This window comes from Conger conger, chromosome 12 (genome assembly GCF_963514075.1).
Source record: "Conger conger chromosome 12, fConCon1.1, whole genome shotgun sequence".
NCBI classification, from domain to species: domain Eukaryota; kingdom Metazoa; phylum Chordata; class Actinopteri; order Anguilliformes; family Congridae; genus Conger; species Conger conger.
Genome location: NC_083771.1, coordinates 40,226,337 through 40,244,708, shown reverse-complemented (window position 1 = coordinate 40,244,708; position 18,372 = coordinate 40,226,337). Strand labels below are relative to the sequence as shown.

The following is an 18,372-nucleotide window of genomic DNA, read 5'->3' as shown; positions in this document are numbered from 1 at the left end:
TCACAGATGTGATCAACACCCCCCACCTACACCCTCCCTAGTCCCTTTGTTTTCTCTCCATTCAGAATTGAGGGCCTCAGCTGTTGTAGGAGATGGCCTATAATGGATTCACTGTTCTCTGGCAAATAATTTCCTTTAAAACATTCTTTATGAAAAGAAGGCAACAAAATGAAGGTTAAGAGAAGCAGAACAAAACCAGGCACATCGGGTACGTTTGTAGCCCTCTGACAGCCACAGTGGGAGGGGGCTGATCAGAGGGGTTTTAATAAACCAGGGCCGGATTGACACGCGTCTCCATTTTTGGAAGCCGGAACAGAATGGGAGGCTGTATTCCAAACTGTTTTGTGAGCCCCTGCCTCACCCCCCCCCCCAGCAAGCAATCACTTCACATGATGTTACTGAATGATAAGCTGAGAAAGGAGAAGCAAAAACGCCTTGCAGGTTTAAAATGAACACTACTCCTAGATCCATACTCAGCAACGTCGTAGCATAGACAGGAAGCTATAGGACAAGTTAAGCTAAAGTCAGTATAAGAGCATTCTTGCTAAATTGTGATGAACTCATCATATTTATTAACAAGCGTACACTGCAAAGCGACCTTTGATTTTGAAATGAAAGCTACAGTTCTTTTTAAGTCACTGAAGCCGTCTCTCTTTTCTCCTAGCAAGCACTTCAGAGTTGTTTTCTCTATACTAATGAAAAGCATTATGGAACCTTTTTCCATCAAAGCTCGCTCTGCAGTGAAGATTATTACTTTCTTGGACCACTTGAGGAATCTGTACTGCCCACCATTTTGTGGTCTTCTGATGACAGTTGGTATGTCTCCATTTTTGAAAGGAGGATACAAATACCAAACCAATGCATTTAAGTGCCAGGTTTAACAGTCATGCTATGTTCTTATTTCAGTTTCACAATTATCTGCAGTTCCTGTCAATAGAATATGGGGAATTCCTTCTCTACTATATGTATTTTGCAAAAGGGAACTAGGGTACTGTAACTCCACACAAATCGGAAAGGCCCGTTTTATGGCGGTCATGAAACATCCAACCATGGGGTCAGTGGATACTAACTGCACTAATGTATCTTCCTGTACAGTTTGACATTACTCTGTAAATGGCAGCAGATGCAAGCAAGGTCTTATTAGTTCATCAGGGAGATGCCTTTTACATATAAATAGCTGCAATGCCTATCTTCCAGTTTGAATTGAATATGTGGCTGATGTGAACTACCTTACATTTTCATTAGTTAGATAATTGATACATTGCTGTCCCTGGTGTTACTTCACATTGCAAATTCATTTAGTGACTTTCCCTCTTTTTTGGGTCCTGGAGGTTAAGCCTTTAGCTAACTAGTCACTTGACAATGTTTCCTTTAATTAACATTAAAGCACTTCCCTGGATTATGCAAGGCCCTGGGAAACAGAATACTGTTCAAATTAATTTCAATAAAATGTTCAAACTGACTTGGTTCAAACAGACTTGTGGACCACAAACAAAGGGGATGGAAATGGGCCTACTATATGCACAGCAGTTCTTCTCAGTCCTCCACATATTTTCTGTCAATTGCTGAGATCCTGGCGGAAAGCAATTTATCGGTCATGAAAATTCAGAAGGAACAATGCCTGCCGTTACGTATTCCTTATCTTACGGGTGTTTTGTCCAAACTACAACAGATTCAACTCCTTCAGTCCACTCATAGGAGCGATGGAAAGGTTTTGGCTGAGTAGAGGTTGGGGAGTTGGTGGCTATGTGGACTGGGACGACTTCCAACCACTTCCATGTCCAGAATAGCAGGCAGCAGACTCTTTTTTTCACTACTGTACATCTAACACTGCACCAGTATCAGTGTCAACTAGATAATCTACCAAACAGCTGTTTCGCCCATCTCCTGGCCAGAGTGAGACAGGGGAGCACTGTAGCTGGAGTTGCTGGCCAGGGAGAAAGGTGGACTGGGCCCCCCAGTGAAAACCTCCCCCGGGATGGGGTGCAGGGGTCCCGTGAGGCCCGGTTCTGGGCTGGGAGAGTCGGCGTGGGAGATCATGTCCGTGTAGCGTTGGTTCTCTGAGGAGTGGTGGCCAGACATGGGGCCCTCCAGGGGCCCCTGCCCGGAGCCCAGGATGTAGCTCGGCTCGGCAGGGGACTGAGCTTGCGAAGAGGGGGGACCGTGTGGGAAGAAGTCATAGTTGCCCGCGGGGCCATAGTAGTCCCCTTGGTAATCTGGAAAGAAAAGGGGAGAAGAGGAAGCAGTTTAATCCTCTCATGTTCTGTGAAGAACATTTTTGTGAATTCCCTACCTACTACCCAAAATTCACATTCAAAGAAGTCGCACATAAAAAAAAAAAAGACTGAATAGATTGAATGAAACAAAGGGAAATAAATATAGTTGCGAGCCAAGCAGGAATAATGGGATCGGAGGAAATAAGTATGTAAAAAACATTTTTCCTCAATTTAGTCCATTTTTCATATATATTCCAAAAGTATATGCAATTTTAATACTTGTGTATTTTCACATCCATCCGCCAAGATTTTACATCATGGTGCACCAGTTGGCGTGTATGTTGATCAAATGTCTGTCAATTTTACATTCCCCTCCAATCAATATCCTTTTCACACAGCAGCACGCATACTCATTTGACGTCAGTCAAATCGACTTCCCGCCCTTCAAAAATTCCCCCGAAAGATCCGTTCCAGCTTGTCTTTAAATTTAATTACATGAGATAAAAAAACAGACATAAGCTGTTGGTGCACTTTAATCCTGCACCACAGAATTTATTCTTATAAGCTTTGAGAAAGTGTAAGGACTTGAATTTTCACTCACTAGCAAAGCAGTAACAAAACCAAATCAGTTAGCCAGGTTAGCATTGTGCTCCTTTAGGTAATGTTTCAGCTAGTTTATGAGCATGATGGCCATATAATTAAATCAGTGTGGAATAGCAGAGTCAGCATTTAGCTGATTTAGATAACTAACTTATTGATGGTAAGCACTAAATTAGAAAGTTAGGTAAAATGAGGTAAATTGCACTACATTAGAAAGTTAGGCAAAATTAGGTAATTTTCACTAAATTAAAAAAGATATTATGGATGCAAGGTGGCTTTACCCTTCACAGAAAAGTGGGTTCAACTGCAATTTCAGGATACACCACTGGTATACTAAAGATTATGACTCAGTATACATGACTTCTGTGTTTTGTGAGATTGTATCAATTAGGAACTATAACTGTTTTAGTTCAGGAACACTACTACTACTACTACTACTACTACTACTACTATTAATAATAATAATAATAATAATAATAATAATAATAATAATAATAATGGAGAAGAAGAGGAAGAAAAACAACAATAAAAAATCAATCCAGCACTAACTGCACCAGGTATGCGATCAAATGTAGCACATGCAATTATGCTATGCAAGTGGTATGGCAATGTGGTCTGATATTAATAATAATAATAATAGAATTATAACAAGCAATATAAAAGCTATATTTGAATGAGAGGTGTTCTAGTTGCTTTGTGACTAAATGCCATAGGGGGATTAAAAAAAATGCTTGGATGAGCTCCTGATTGCTGCTGGTTTGATTATTAAAGGAAAGATATAAGCTGCACAATGAAAGTAGCCTGTCACACTGAGTGACACCCCTGGGAGAGAGATCCGCCAATTCAGAATTTTCACCATAATTTGCCACATGGAGAGAGAAAGAGCACCCACACACACAAAAATACAAATAAACCCTTCACCATTCCCCTTCACTGGTTCCACGCAAAATTAATAAAATAACACAACAAAGACAGAATAACCCCAATGACATTGCTTGACACTTTTTCCAGCTAGCCAGCTTTTCATCCACCAGCACCTCTACTTTTCTCTACATTTAGGCCTACGTTCACTTTGTATTTAGTGCTCGGAGAAACAAACATACTCGCTTTCTCAGCATGTGTTTTCAGTCCCCTACCCTGGAGAGCAGCACACCTTTAAGCACCTGGGCTGATTAGTTAACACAACCCTGGTTTGTGCGCTCTCTCCAGTGGACAAATCTTCCCCTGATCAAATGCCACACTACTCCACCACCAGGTTTCAGCTGAAGGCTAACTCAACTCCCCTGTTTCAGCGCCATATATGTCCCCCGCCATGTGACACCCCTGAGAGGGAAATGTGGCACTTTCAGGTTTTGGCACCAAAATCTCACACACCAGGTAACATCCCTAGGAGGGACAGCATAGTAGGACACAGGGACATATGGCAATTCTAGTTTTCCACCGGCTTTTCCAACAGATTATATGAACACAAATCTCCCTTTCCCTCATGGGTTCCTGGCAAAATATATGAACAAGATGGACAAAAGCACATGAAAACTTTTCAGTCATGTTTGTTTCTAGGTTTTCTCGTTCCAGCCCTCACTCTCTGTAACCTCTGTTGCTTATTGGTCTCAGCCACCTACTGTGAAAAGAAGCACACTTATAAGTCCTCAGAGCCAGCCCAGAGTTTTGGTGGCCCTAGACAAGTATGTTGATATAGCCATTATTGGAACCACCTTGAATTGTGAGGCCAAGGATGTCTGTGGCCCTAAATGACTGCACAGTGTTTATGCCAGCAGCCAGCTCTGCTTGTGCTGATGAATTAATACCACCCTGGTGTGTGTCGATTTAACCAGTGGGGCCCAGCGTAGCCCCAGGTCTTATTCCCTCTGCCGGAACATGCCCTGCACATAGCCCATTAAAAAAAGTACTACTATACTATACATTTCAAAGCAATAAAGGATAACATTATTTAAACTGATATTTTAGTCACTTTTTAAGTTTAAAGTAAAATTTTAGAAACCTTAACATTCCTGAGACATTTGGGCAGTGTTTTTTACTCTTTTGCCGGGGTTCGGTCAGAGGTTTGATTCACTTTCACTGTGAAGGATGATGTACTGAGGAGAGGGAAGTCTGAGTATGCTTTGCTGAAATTTAAAAAAACTGTAATTCAAGCTGAAACGTTGCTTCACCAAGATAAGCCAATATTTTCATACTGTAGCAAATAAATGTAACCGGAGTCAAGACATTCTAGCCACACTAGTCTGCAGACCCAATCACTATCTGAAAAGGGCAAATATAGAAAAACTATTACGAAAAAGGTCAGTTTAACCCAATCGCAAAGTATTAGTGAATAATTGAAAGATAATTACTAAACACTGGAGCAGGAGATATGCGTATAATAATAGAGCATTTTGCACTTCTCTGCTATATGTGAACAGGGCGACAAACAGGGTGATGGGGCATGAATGTCATGTCTAGCACTTCTCTGTTTTCTTGGTGACTCTGGGGGCCTTTGCCACGTGAATACAGCTCTGTTATCAGCTATTAAAATTTTACCTGCTATGCTTTTGAACCTTTTTTGAGGATGTCACACTGTAGATATATACATTTGGAAAACAATTTGCTGGCGTCACAGACAGATGGTAGGTGCTGACTGAACATAGACGATTAGAAGGCTTTTTACGAATCACAGTCAAAACAAAGATCTGATTGTCCTCCCAAGAGATGGCACTGCTCTGGAATACAAGCGAAAGTGTGTGTTTGTTTAGACAAAGATGGTTGACAATACCATTCAGTATACTGTAGGTGTTTGCCTTTGTTACCGGTAGACCCCAGAATGAAATTAAGCATGTCACAGTTATTGTCTGGTACTCATCAGCCAATCAATTTCCCGCAAATCATACACAAAGTAACAGCTTATACCAAAGTGTTTATTCCTATTTCATCTCTCCACTTAAATATCTATATACTGTATATCAGCAGATGAAAAATGTCCATTCCCACAACGGTTCAGACTGCAAAAACGGCTTCCTTTTTAAATATGTACATTGCGTACGTATCCAAACATTCTTGTGTAAAATCCCAACAGAAGAAGGAGAATTTTCAGATTTGTTAAATGCCAGCCCGGCTCACCATAGTCCTGGAGGATTTCTGAGGAAATCTGTTAACTGGCTTGAATGAATATTAGACGTGTGTGTGCATGGAGGTGGGGGGTACCATATGTGTGAACACCAAACAGAAGAGCCCCACTTTGTGGAAGTTGTCCTCCATATGCTCGGAGGCTGAGAGACAACTCAAGTGACTGCGGTGTGAATGCACGCCGTACCGGGCTGGACTCAATCTTTGTTCCCAGAAAACATAAGGAAGGAGGGAGAGCGGGGATGAACTGGAGGGACTGTAGCTGAAAGACAGTGTGTGAAAGGGTGCGATGTCTCAGGTGTGGATAATGCATGACTTTTTCTCAATGTCAGGGACCCAATTAAAATGCAGGGATTATCATAAATAGCTTCACTCAGTGCCATTCCTATCAGTATATACTGAAAATGATTAGCCCTTCCATATTGTGTACTTCCATATTTGCTATATGGAAATATTATTTGAAATATGAATTACATTCTAAATAGATGAAGTGACTGGTATAAGCATATGATATGACTAAAAATAAGGATAAATTAATTAAATTACTCAAGCTTGACTAGAAAATGTAGAAAAAATGGACTGAATTCTGTAATGCTTTCAGAAATATGCATCACAAGACAATACAATAATTATAAATGGAACTAATCTGATGTTTGATGGAGGTAGACTTCTACCTACCGACATCAAACAATGCCTGGCATACAAAGGACTATTAAAAAACTATTAATAAAACAGAAAAACTGCTCTAGAGTATACAGTTGAATTGCATTGCGCAAAAATAAATGGAACCTTTTTTTTGCTAGAAAAGCATTGAAATTGCAGTGCATTAGTTGAAGGTCTATAAAGTTCAACTAAAGGCATCAAAAACACCCTTATTTTGGCGAGGGCAGCCGGGAAGCATACTTTCACAGAGCTCTGAAGACGTGTTGTTGTTGTTGCTTGTATCCCGCGGTGACGAGGGTGTTTTAGGTGGGTGCAGTCTCCCGCTGTGCAGATTAAAAGCTCCCCGGCAGGTCGAGAGCAGCTCGAGCACATTCCACCACAGAGCGCCATGGCAACACCTCACCGAGGAGGCCACAAGGAGCGGACGGACCCTACTCCCAAACCAAAGAGGAGGCCACAGGGCAGAGGCACCACTGGACACGTTCCCAGCAGGAAATATCTCACTGGACATGCTTTATAAGACCATATGAATACACAAAGCCAGTCTGCTTTTCAGTCTCAATGATGAAGCAAACATGCCGATCGAAATTAAGGTCAACAACTACCTCAGAAACCATATCAATGTAGATAGCGGTCTTTTGAAATCCACATTGCAGACATTAATATGTGTTCATTCTCGGCCCTGTAGTGTTTGGTGAAAGATAGATGCTAAAGGGATTGGAAATAGGCCATGATGTACACATGTTACATGTAGGTAGAACTGTGGCTTGGGGATAACTTGTGGTATACTGGAGGAGGAGCATGAATGACTTCTGGAAGATTGTGATTTGGAAAGAGAAGGAAAATCAGTATTGGGGTGAGCCTATCCATCGAGCAATATGGAGGAAGACCACAATGGCAGCTCAACAAAGGCTGTCAAAAACCGTCTTCACAAATCTATTTTCAACAGTGCCAGTGTTGACGTGTCAGGGAAAGCACGCAACACCTAGAAACACAACAGCCATTGGAATAGTTGGCAGGGCCAAAGATGAGGGTGTGAACAACAACTGATGCAGGGAGAAGGCTGTGGCAGGATGAAAATTATAGCATAAGCAACAGCTGGTGCTGGTTCGGGCTATTCTGGCTGTACATCAGGTAGAGACTAGCATTGCCTAGCACAGTCATTCACATTGTGTCTACCAGGCAAAGGCCAAATATCCTTCTCTTCCAGTCAATATCCTTCTCTTCCATTCAAATTCCACCTCAAAAAGGGAGCTCACCTTTGAAAACATTGATCGTCTTTCCCAAGCAGGGAAAGTATAGCATGTACACTGCACCCCTGTCTGACTTGGTCTAATCATTTGTAACAGAGTTGAATGGGTTATATTTTTATTATTTCAGGCACTTCCATAAGTATTTCCACGAATATAAATTCTGCCAATGAGTCTTGATCTACTGTATATCTATATTGAAATAAGATCTATTTAGAAAGTTTTACATTCGTTTATGTTTGATTAGCACAAGATTTATTCTGTACAACCATATTCCAATGACACAACAGAATATGTGCTGATACACTTTGAACAGGATGTCTGTCAAGAGTTTTTGGATAACCCCATTGCTGTCAACTTGATGAAATTAATTTTAGACAAGAACTTTATGCAAGAACAGCCATAATTCACCACTATGTCAGGGCCATTCCACATGCAATGACTATGACAGGTCATTTGAATGTCATTCCACAAATTTTGACATGCATTTTTTGAAAATAGTAGAAAATATCTGAAGGTTTTACTATAATGCCACAATTTAGGTAACAGAGAGAGAGAAAGAGAGACACAGATGAACAGACAAGGCTCTGAAGTGACTGTAGCACTCACCCCCATAATAGCTGTACGGCCCTGACCCCAGGATTTCAGGGTCCTCAAGTCTTCCACCGAGAGGTCGCATTCTCCGCGGGCCCCTGAAGAAAGCATGTCGCCTGGCTCCTAGCGCACTCAGCTGCTTCATCCGCCGCTCTTTCGACCTTCGGTTCTGGAACCACACCTGAAAATGGCCTGGCACAATTAATGTACAACGACAACAATTTTTGTAATGATTAAAAACAAATATATTATATTCTCCACGGCGTATTCTAGAGAAACCACTCCGTGTTTATTGAAGCAAAATATGTATTTTTTTTCTTGTACACTGGCATTGCTGAAGTTCTTGTTTTGGGAGATGAAGGGAATTCCATTGCGAGGTTGTTTAGAAACTGAATAAATCATACAAAGCATAGCACTAATGTCTTTAAAGAAGAGAGCAAACTGGATCAAACCAGGACAGGTGAGGAAGACTCAGATGCAAAACTGCGTGAGACATTAGTCTCGCAAGTACGCAAGTACGCAAGTACGCAAGTACGTCAGTGTCTCTAGTTTTTAGGAGATGCCTCACAGGTCTTCAGCTGGCAACTTCATTGAACACTACCCGCCAAACATCAGTTTCATCTGGAAGAGTGAAGAGACAACTCCAGGATGATAAGATTATATACTATGTATATGCATTCATGTATGGGTTTAGGACATAAATTACATCAATTCCATTCCAAAACTAAACTGAAATGGACATATGGCTGACAGAAGCTAACAAGCTTTGATTTTATTTTGATTTTCACAGTGCGCAGATTGCATATTTCTGTAATGAATACCACCAAAAGCATTTACACTGTGTATATAAGACAATTCTGTTCAATTAGTGCTGGACATTTTTACTTTGTCGAATGCCAGATATGTTGCATATGAAACCCAAAGATGTTAGTCGCCTCAGTATCGCTGCGTTAGAAAAGGTGTAAATGAGTATAAACACACCCACATACAGTAAAATATCAATAATAATATTCATATAAGATGGCATAAATGTGTGATGGTGGCAAAAAACCTAGAATGATAAACATAGAGCGCATATTTTCAGGAACAAGATTCTGGCTCGAAACAGATCCTACACGTGAAATAGTTTCCACATATTTATTTATGGATTTATTTATATATGTTGATCTTTTTTGTTTATTCATTCATTCATTCATTCATTGTCATGCCTGATGACTGCAACAACAATATTCTGCTCTACAATATATCTGAAACACAATTCCCACTATTTAACTAGTCATGTTTGTTCATTTGTAGACTGAAATAATAGGCACACAATTGGTTTTTAATCATCTGTGTGCAGAGTACATATTAATATCACTTTATAACAAACATGGAAAGGGAATTCAGACAAGGAGCCCTTTGCCCTCTGTGGCTCAACAGATGGCTATACATAATTTTGGAATTTGTGGGATTATTTCCTCTAAGGTCTCTTAATAAACAGCATGTTTGGTGACTGGACACTTGTGTATGTCGTAGCAATCATTTCGTAATCCACATTTCTCCAATGTCTTAGAGAATGCTACATATTATCAGTTAGACTCATTTGGAAATAGCGGTCCATCTAAGGGAGACCTTCTTCATTGAAACATCAGTAAAACAAAATTCTGTTTTGAAAACAAGAACACATTGCTTTGAAATCAATCAGTTCCCATATAGCTAAAGAAACTTCATTGATTACGATCTGGGAACAGGGATATGCAATTATGGTGATAGTGCATGAACAAGTTAGAAGGATACAACTAAAGCTGAGCATAGATAGCACTCATTTAAGCTACAAAAGCTAGCACTGGAATATTTTAGCTTTGCCAGTGGACCATCACAATGATCAAATCACGTATAATATGGATTTAATGATGTAATATTTAACATGTAAGTATTTTACTGATTAAAAAGGATCATTTGAGACAGATAATTAAACAGGTTGAAATGAGATTTTAAGAGAGATGGATAGCACCCCTGTGATGAAGCAACTCTCAACAAAGATTTTTCTTCCTTAGAAATTGCAGAGGAGTCATTTGCAAGTTTTACATTATTGTTGAAGTAATGGGTTTAAGTGGAGATTTGGATAGCCAATAAATAGAAGGAAAAAAAACACTTGTCATAACTTGGTATGTTGCACACTGTTTGGGGAATTATATGGGCTATGATCAGCACAGTTCATTCATTGTGATAATTAGATGAAAACAGGCACTAATTGCATCGGACCACCAGATAAATAAATGCTGATAAGGAAAAAAAAAAACTACTAATGCGTCCAAGTGTAGATCGACTATCAAGATATTTTAATTGTTAATTTGAAACAAAATTTTCGTTTTAGAAAATATAATGAAATTGTATATTTTACAGAAGGATTTTCTTTCTGCAACCAGATGCCTGACCTGCTTTAGTCACTCAGACCTGGACTCAAAACACTGGGCGAGAGCTAAACACCAGCACTTAATTAATTTGAATATGTTGTGTATTTCTAGATTGCTCAGAATTGACATAAAAACTATTTACAGTGATGTACTACGGATAAAGCATCAGCAGTTGATCAGTATGGACAAACCCAACTAATTGTGATGACCAAGTATGCCACTTTAAAAGGACATAAAACATAATTTTATAGTGCTACCAAGTAACAATCATCCAAGGAACGATACACTTAGAAATTGTGTTTATCTATGCATTTCTACAAATTATATACATGCTTATATCTACAGTAATTCTCCATGCTGGCCCTTTCCAAAACAAATTTGTCAAATAATTTGTATAGTTGTCGGTCTCATTGTCGCAGAAGAGCAGCACTTATTTAAAATGGATTAAACGGACAGTGCCGTGTTATTTTTATCCTGCTGCCACAGCAGGGCTAAGCTAATCAAAGGGAACATGAAAAAAAACATGAATAAAATCCTAAACGCACCTGGATTACCCGCATGTTGAGCCCAGTCTCCTGCGCCAACTGCTCCCGGATGTGACGGGTGGGTTTAGGGGTGGCCACGAAAGCGGCTTTCAGGGTTTCCAACTGTTTGGCCTTTATCGTGGTCCGCGGTCCTCTCCTCTTGGTGCCCAGGTTCTGTTCCTCGTTCTCGTTATTGTTAGTTTCCTTGTCTGAGGACGTTGAATTGTCCGTTTCTTTTGTGTCTTCTTGCGCCGGATCTTGGAGGTCTGGGGACAGACTTCTGTCTGTACACGAAGACACTGCGGATTGAAAGGGAAGTTCTTTAAGACAAGGTCATATGTAACGAATAAAAGTGTAAGGATTCAATGGCAGAGGAAGAAACGTAACTGTATCGCCAGATGCCACTGATGAACGTCAGCAAGTCTTCCCGTGGAAAAGGAAAAAATGACTATGCAGTCTCCACAGTTCTATCAAATCATGTTCAATTCTTTGTTTATGGACGCCATAAAAGGCAAGAGTAAATGGGGAGTGGGCCTTGTGAGACATTCAAATTCTGGCACGGCATTTAAGTGCCCTTAAGCCACAACTAGAATTAACTGCAGGTCTTCTGAGACACATATTGGGGGCATAAGGCATTCACAACATACAATTGGATTACAGCATATACATATGCATACATGTGTATGTGACAGTATTTACTATACATCTACATAAAAAGCTACAATCATACTGTGTTACGTAACACGTAACCACTGTATCACTGTATAACCACTGTATTGAAATACAGCATGGTACTGTTTCATACCTAGTTAGTTTTTAACTGACTATCATACTATATTTGATATAGCATTAGCCATACCATTTAATGTGTTTTTTAAAGGATGAAGCCAATCAGTATGGACAATCCCATACAATGGATTACATGTTTAAAAAAAAAGCTTTAGGTTTTTTAAGCTCCAGAATTTCATTGGAAATTAATTTGAAATCAATTTCAGAATTTGATACTCAACCACAGAAAACATGTAAGCCAATGGCTTCTTATAATCCACGCATGGATTCATTAAAATAATGTTTTGTCAATACATGACATATACTAAAAAAGTAACCTGGACATATATTATTGTAACCACAAAATAGCTCTCAAATAAATGGATAAATGTTTAATATAAGCTATAAACATTAAAATGGTGGCCTGTAAATGCTACATATTCCAAAAGTAAATTCACACACAAAACACAATTATCAATTTCATATATGTATTCAAATGTGTTTATCTACTTAATAATAATAATAATAATAATAATAATAATAATAATAATAATAATAATAATATATTTAAAATATTTAAAAATGTAATGTATTCTATTGGAGTATGGAATACATAGTAATAGCAAAGACATGTCTAATTCTTTTGTAATAATTTTTTATTAGTATTAATAATAAGAAGTATAATAAGAATAATAATAACCCTTGCATTTGTTTCTACTTGTCAAACTGAAGGATCATAATGTATTTATAGCAGTCGTTATATGATATTGGGACAGGACAGGATGGAAGTTTATATAAATCATGTTTGCCAACTAACTGGAACATGGCCATCGTCAGTGCATGGCAGTAACCGCAAAAATATATATTAATGAGCCATTTATATTCCATTAAGTAAGTGCACAGACACTACAAACTGCTGTTGGTGAGATGCCAGTCACCAACACACAATCTTTCAAACAAGTCAACTCACCCCAACACCCACCCCACCGTCACACCAACCCCCCCCCCCCCCCTGTATTTTTTTTCCATCATGGGCATTTGCTTAATGTTTCAGAGATGCTGCGTCAAAACAAGTCTGACATGTGCGCTGATGACGTTCATTCGAGATTGGTACAATACCAATAGCATATTAACTCGTGCAAGAAATACAATGCATGGCAGATTGATAAACTCTCCGAAAAGTCAACCAATTAACCTGGGGGGTGGGGACACACACACACCCCTGTCCATGGTCCTGAATATGCAGGTAACGGTGGTGCTGTGCTGCCATATCATATGGGCTATTTCAATAAATTAAAAACACACGGGCTGACTTGTTCATAAGTCCATCATTTCTTGTCATTTACATTCGGGGATTTATTTTACAAACGGGCAAAGAAGCATAGTTATATAGCACATACTAATAGAAGCATTATTTGTTATCAATAAGAATCTTAAAAGAAGTACATAAAAACAAGTATTAGGTCATCTAAATCGCTATAGTTTTGGAAAAGAACAGTAAACGCAACCAATAACCTTTGCAGTTTGCCACATTATTCTAATTGTCACTGCTGCACAGAGGCGAATCCCCACAGCTACACTTGATGTAACGTCACACAGTTTGGGCCATTTTAAATTGGGCGGTCAGCCTTTCGGTTGCTGCAACTAGTGAATGGAATGTGTTGACGATTTATTTGCTGACCAACATTTAAATCTTTATTTTTAGCTTCCGGGATGCATACTATTTCAATATATTGCACCTGTAATTACAATGGTATTACAACAACAACAACAACAACAATGTTATTATTATTATTATTAATAATAATAATAATAATAATAATAATAATAATAATAATAATAATAACATTGTTGTTGTTGTTGTTGTTGTTGTTGTTGTTGAAAGGAACAATCTATTTGCAATTAAAAACAGGACATTTTACCTTTAGACAAATGTCGTGCATAGCTATTTACTCGTGACTTCGTAGCGACTTGAATGAAAACAGTCAAACATTATTATAAATAATAATTTAAAAAAAGATTACCTGAATTTAAACTGACTTCTTTAATGACGCTGTTGTTCGTGTAATCTTCTTTACAAACAAACTTGTTTTCGTCAATTATATACAGCTCCTCTCCCGTGGAAAGTTGTTTGTTGCAGACCATGCAAGTAAAGCAGTTCAAATGAAAAACCTTGTTCCTGGCTTTTCGCACCAGGTCGCTGGGGGAGATACCTTGGAGGCAGCCAGCGCATTTCGTTCCGAATCGCCTGCAATTCACAAACAGCAACAAAAAGCGCGTCAGTGGGGTAAATGACAATTGTAACACGCAGTACCTATAGGTCTGCTTTACATTTATTCGTGAGGCATTCGAACTAAAAGCATGAAAGGGTTAATTTTTATGTTAGTTGGAAAATTAGTAAATATCCCGTGCATCCAGTCAGTTGTAACGCTGGAGAAAAAGGGCAGGCCTTAGAATTTTATATAAATAATCTGAGGCTGAAAAAATCACAATGATCATCAGCTGGTATTGGTGAAAAAGAAGTATCCGTAATTACATTTCCTGTCTTTTTTTCTAGGCAGACTGAGGCACACGATGGGGAAGGTATGAGCTTACAAAAACAACAAAATGTATAATTATTTGCCAGCCGTCAGATATTATATTATATTGTTTAACTCTTCATAATCATTATGATTCAGTGTCCTTACGAACGCTTATAAAAGTTTTATAATACATTATTTTGCCCGGGGTTTTATTAGGCAAGAAGATCAGTTCCAACGTTTCAGTTTCAACGAATATTTCTTTCGAATAATCTTTCTTTAAATTTGGCAATTTTTTCATAACATGCACTCAAATGAGATTTGTACTATAAATTTGACGACTGTAAAATTAGTTTGGCAGTATAAGCGATAATAAAAAATAATAATATTAAAATAATAGCTATAGCAATGCGTGACCGTGAATATCACATCCAGCGTATTGCTTCGATATAGCATTTTAAATTAAAGCCCAATATAATTCCAAAGCCTTTCATAATTCTATCAAGATTGTCTCGCTTCCAACTGAAGAGACATTACAGTTTTGACTAAATTAACCCGACAGCAAGTCTGCACAATTCCCGAAAAGGGCATTGCTGACAATCAACGCATTGTGAACAGAGAGATTTTGCGGGATTAAGAAGACTGAACACGAATAAGATGCGGAGAATTTACATTAACCGCTTTGGGAAAGGCTACACAAAGAACATTATTTTGTGCGTGTGAATTTGCTTTTGAATGGTCTGTCTCCGTTAGCATGTATATGCATATGTATATGTATATGTATATGTATATGTATATGTATATGTATATGTATATGTGTGTGTATATGTGTGTGTGTGTGTGTGTGTGTGTGTGTGTGTGTGTGTGTTTGTGTGTGTGTATGTGTGTGTGTGTGTGTGTGTGTGTGTGTGTGTGAGAGAGAGAGAGAGAGAGAGAGAGAGAGAGAGAGAGAGAGAGAGAGAGAGAGAGAGAGAGAGAGATTTTCCAAACCTGAGTCATATTGATGGAATGGGACTGAGGTCATATTATTGAAGACTCATTTGGGGGCCCAGTTGTGAACACTTTATTTCATGGGGTGGCTGGATCTTTTACCATTATCGGCGTGCAATGCAAATTGGTTCTTTGTAAAGGTATTGGTCCGTTGCCCTTTTCAAATGCACCCGGGACATTTTTTGAAAGGGCTAAACTCTTGCACAACAAATGGGAGCATTTGGTTGCGTATTGTTTCATCACATTAACGGTTTCTTATTTAAACTCACAACTTGCTGGGTGTCCTCTATGGTGGTGATCACAGTTGACTGGGAGGGACAAATGCATTCAAAATACACAAACCGCTGAATTTTGTTCAACAAATTACATTATTCACACTATAACAATATATATCATGTTATCATGTGCTTCCCGCGGGTCCGACAAGCATAACCTACCGGCCACAGGTTAAAGGTAAATATTATGATAAATGAAACAACGCATTTACACGGATAGGTTCTTCTCTGAAAACATGAAAGGGTGTTTAGAAATAGTAGGGCTTCTTGAATATATTACCTTGAAGATATGACCAAAATGAAAAAAAAAAAAAGTGCATGTAAAGGTAAACAATAAAGGTATTGACCTTCTTAATTTTCCAGGAACATCATATTTCATTAAATTATGCCAAGGCCCTTGTATGTGTGTGTCTGTCTGTGTGTGTGTGTGTGTGTGTGTGTGTGTGTGCGTGTGTGTGTGTGTGTGTGTGTGTGTGTGTCTGTGTGTGCGCACGCGTGTGTGTACGTGTATGTGCATGTGTGCGTGTATTCGTGTCTTGAAATTGATTCAAATATATTTTTAGCAGTTTTGTTAACAACAATTCAACAACTATATTGTTCCAATAATTATAATTTTAAAAATAGCTAATAATGAGAAGACGAAAAATAACACAGTTGGTTATTCATTATATAAAACGCATTATTGTTACTCTGTATTATTATTATTATTATTGTTATTATTGTTTTTGTTAATCTTACTCTTCTCCTTCGAGTTATTATCCTATTATTATTATTATTATTATTATTATTATTATTATTATTATTATTAGATACTATAATAATATATATTATTATAGCATATAACAACAGTAATAATCATAATAATCATAATAACCATAATAATCATCATAACAGTATAACAGTAACAGTAACATGAATAAGAATAAGAATAAGAAGACGAAGAAGACGATGAATATATTCGATATTTTCCATTATGCATAGTTTGCATCACAGAACTTTATGATTATGTTTAACATAATATGCATATTATTTGCTCGAGTGCCATTTGAAGCTATACATACTTTCATAAAGAGGTGGCATACAATTACCTAAAGGCAATTACCAATATAATCGTAATAATCTGTAGCAAATAAGTATATCTAGGAGCCTACTACATTGAGAAATACGGATTTACTTATCTTAATCTTGCAATTGCATTGTAAATGTTTTTTCTTCTTCTTTCTATTTTAAAAAAATATTCTGGATGTTCTACGTCTCATTGCAGCTTCAGTCCAAGCAGAATGCCAGAGCGATTAGGTTTCATTGTTGAAATCACGCGTTGCGTCTGAAAGAGCTTTGTTGCTTCGGCTAAACTTACTATACCAAAGAAAGACGATTTTTTGAAATTACAGGTGAAAACATTCAGTCGAAGTCATTTTCGCGCCATGGAAACGGTAATATCCGAAGACAGGGAGGGGCAATGCCAGTCATAGGTTGTACACCTTGTTTACTATTGCTGACAATCAATCATTCTCTTCAGTGTACATAATTACCAAAGAACTATGAATGGAAGTGGATTTGGAAGTATCACAATGAGAAAATGTCTATCACATGCAATGCCCTGTTCTACTGAAAGACAAAACCAGAAAAGGCAACTGTCCTCAAAAGAGGGATTCATTTTTCAACATTTGCTATTTTACTTCGCTCATACAAAGAAAAGCTGCACGCTTACCTGAAAAAATCATTTTTGCAATAGATCTTGCCCTCCCTGTAAAAGCATTTTTCCGTTAAATTGCACTTGCATTCACAGCACTGGACGCACTTGGCGTGCCAGGCTCGGTCCAAGACGTTGAGCAGGAAACGATCCAGAATGGGCCGTTCGCACCCCGCACAGTGCATCATCCTACTGCTGTGCAGGAGGAGAACCGGTGCCAACCTTCCTGAGTGGGCACCCCCGTCCAGACCGTGGCTATACGAGTTTGCGATGAAAAACGTCTTGACTCCTTTCCGAAAACCAATGCAAAGCAAATCCCCCTTTACTGTGTCTCCGTCGTCTGTAGAAAGTGCTTGACCTCCTCCCACAGCTCACAACTCAAATTGATAACCCGAGGTGCTACCGCTTTCTCGCTGTACCCGTCATCCCCCAATCCTCCAGGACTGAGAAAGGGGAGATAACATGGTGGTCCGTGAAGATGAATCACACAGATGTTCTGGTCTGCTGGCGTGCGCATAAATTGTTTTATATTTTATTTCACATTCCTCCTACTTTCGCTCTATCTTATTCTTCTTAGTATTCGACTTACTTTTTTCACATGAACTCACGTCGTCACTATTCGTATCGCTGTGTACCCAGTTTGAGGTAATTCGGGGATCCATATTCACATTTCGTGACGTCAGCGGTTGCGGTTCTGTATGAACAGCCAATCAGGACCGAGTCGTCATGGGGACACATTAATGTATTTCCCAGCCAAAATT

At 38.7% G+C, this 18,372-nt stretch overlaps 1 protein-coding gene across 1 annotated transcript; it reads right to left on the bottom strand.

Moving 5' to 3' along the window:
• Positions 1 to 366: 366 nt before the first annotated feature.
• Positions 367 to 17,799, bottom strand: lhx5 (LIM homeobox 5). The gene is made up of 5 exons (XM_061263763.1): positions 17,630 to 17,799; positions 14,159 to 14,382; positions 11,388 to 11,665; positions 8,459 to 8,624; positions 367 to 2,216 (listed from the first exon to the last, which is right to left on the bottom strand). The coding sequence occupies exons 1-5, from the start codon at positions 17,797 to 17,799 to the stop codon at positions 1,861 to 1,863; spliced, it is 1,194 nt and encodes a 397-aa protein (XP_061119747.1). The 3' UTR covers positions 367 to 1,860.
• Positions 17,800 to 18,372: the final 573 nt, after the last annotated feature.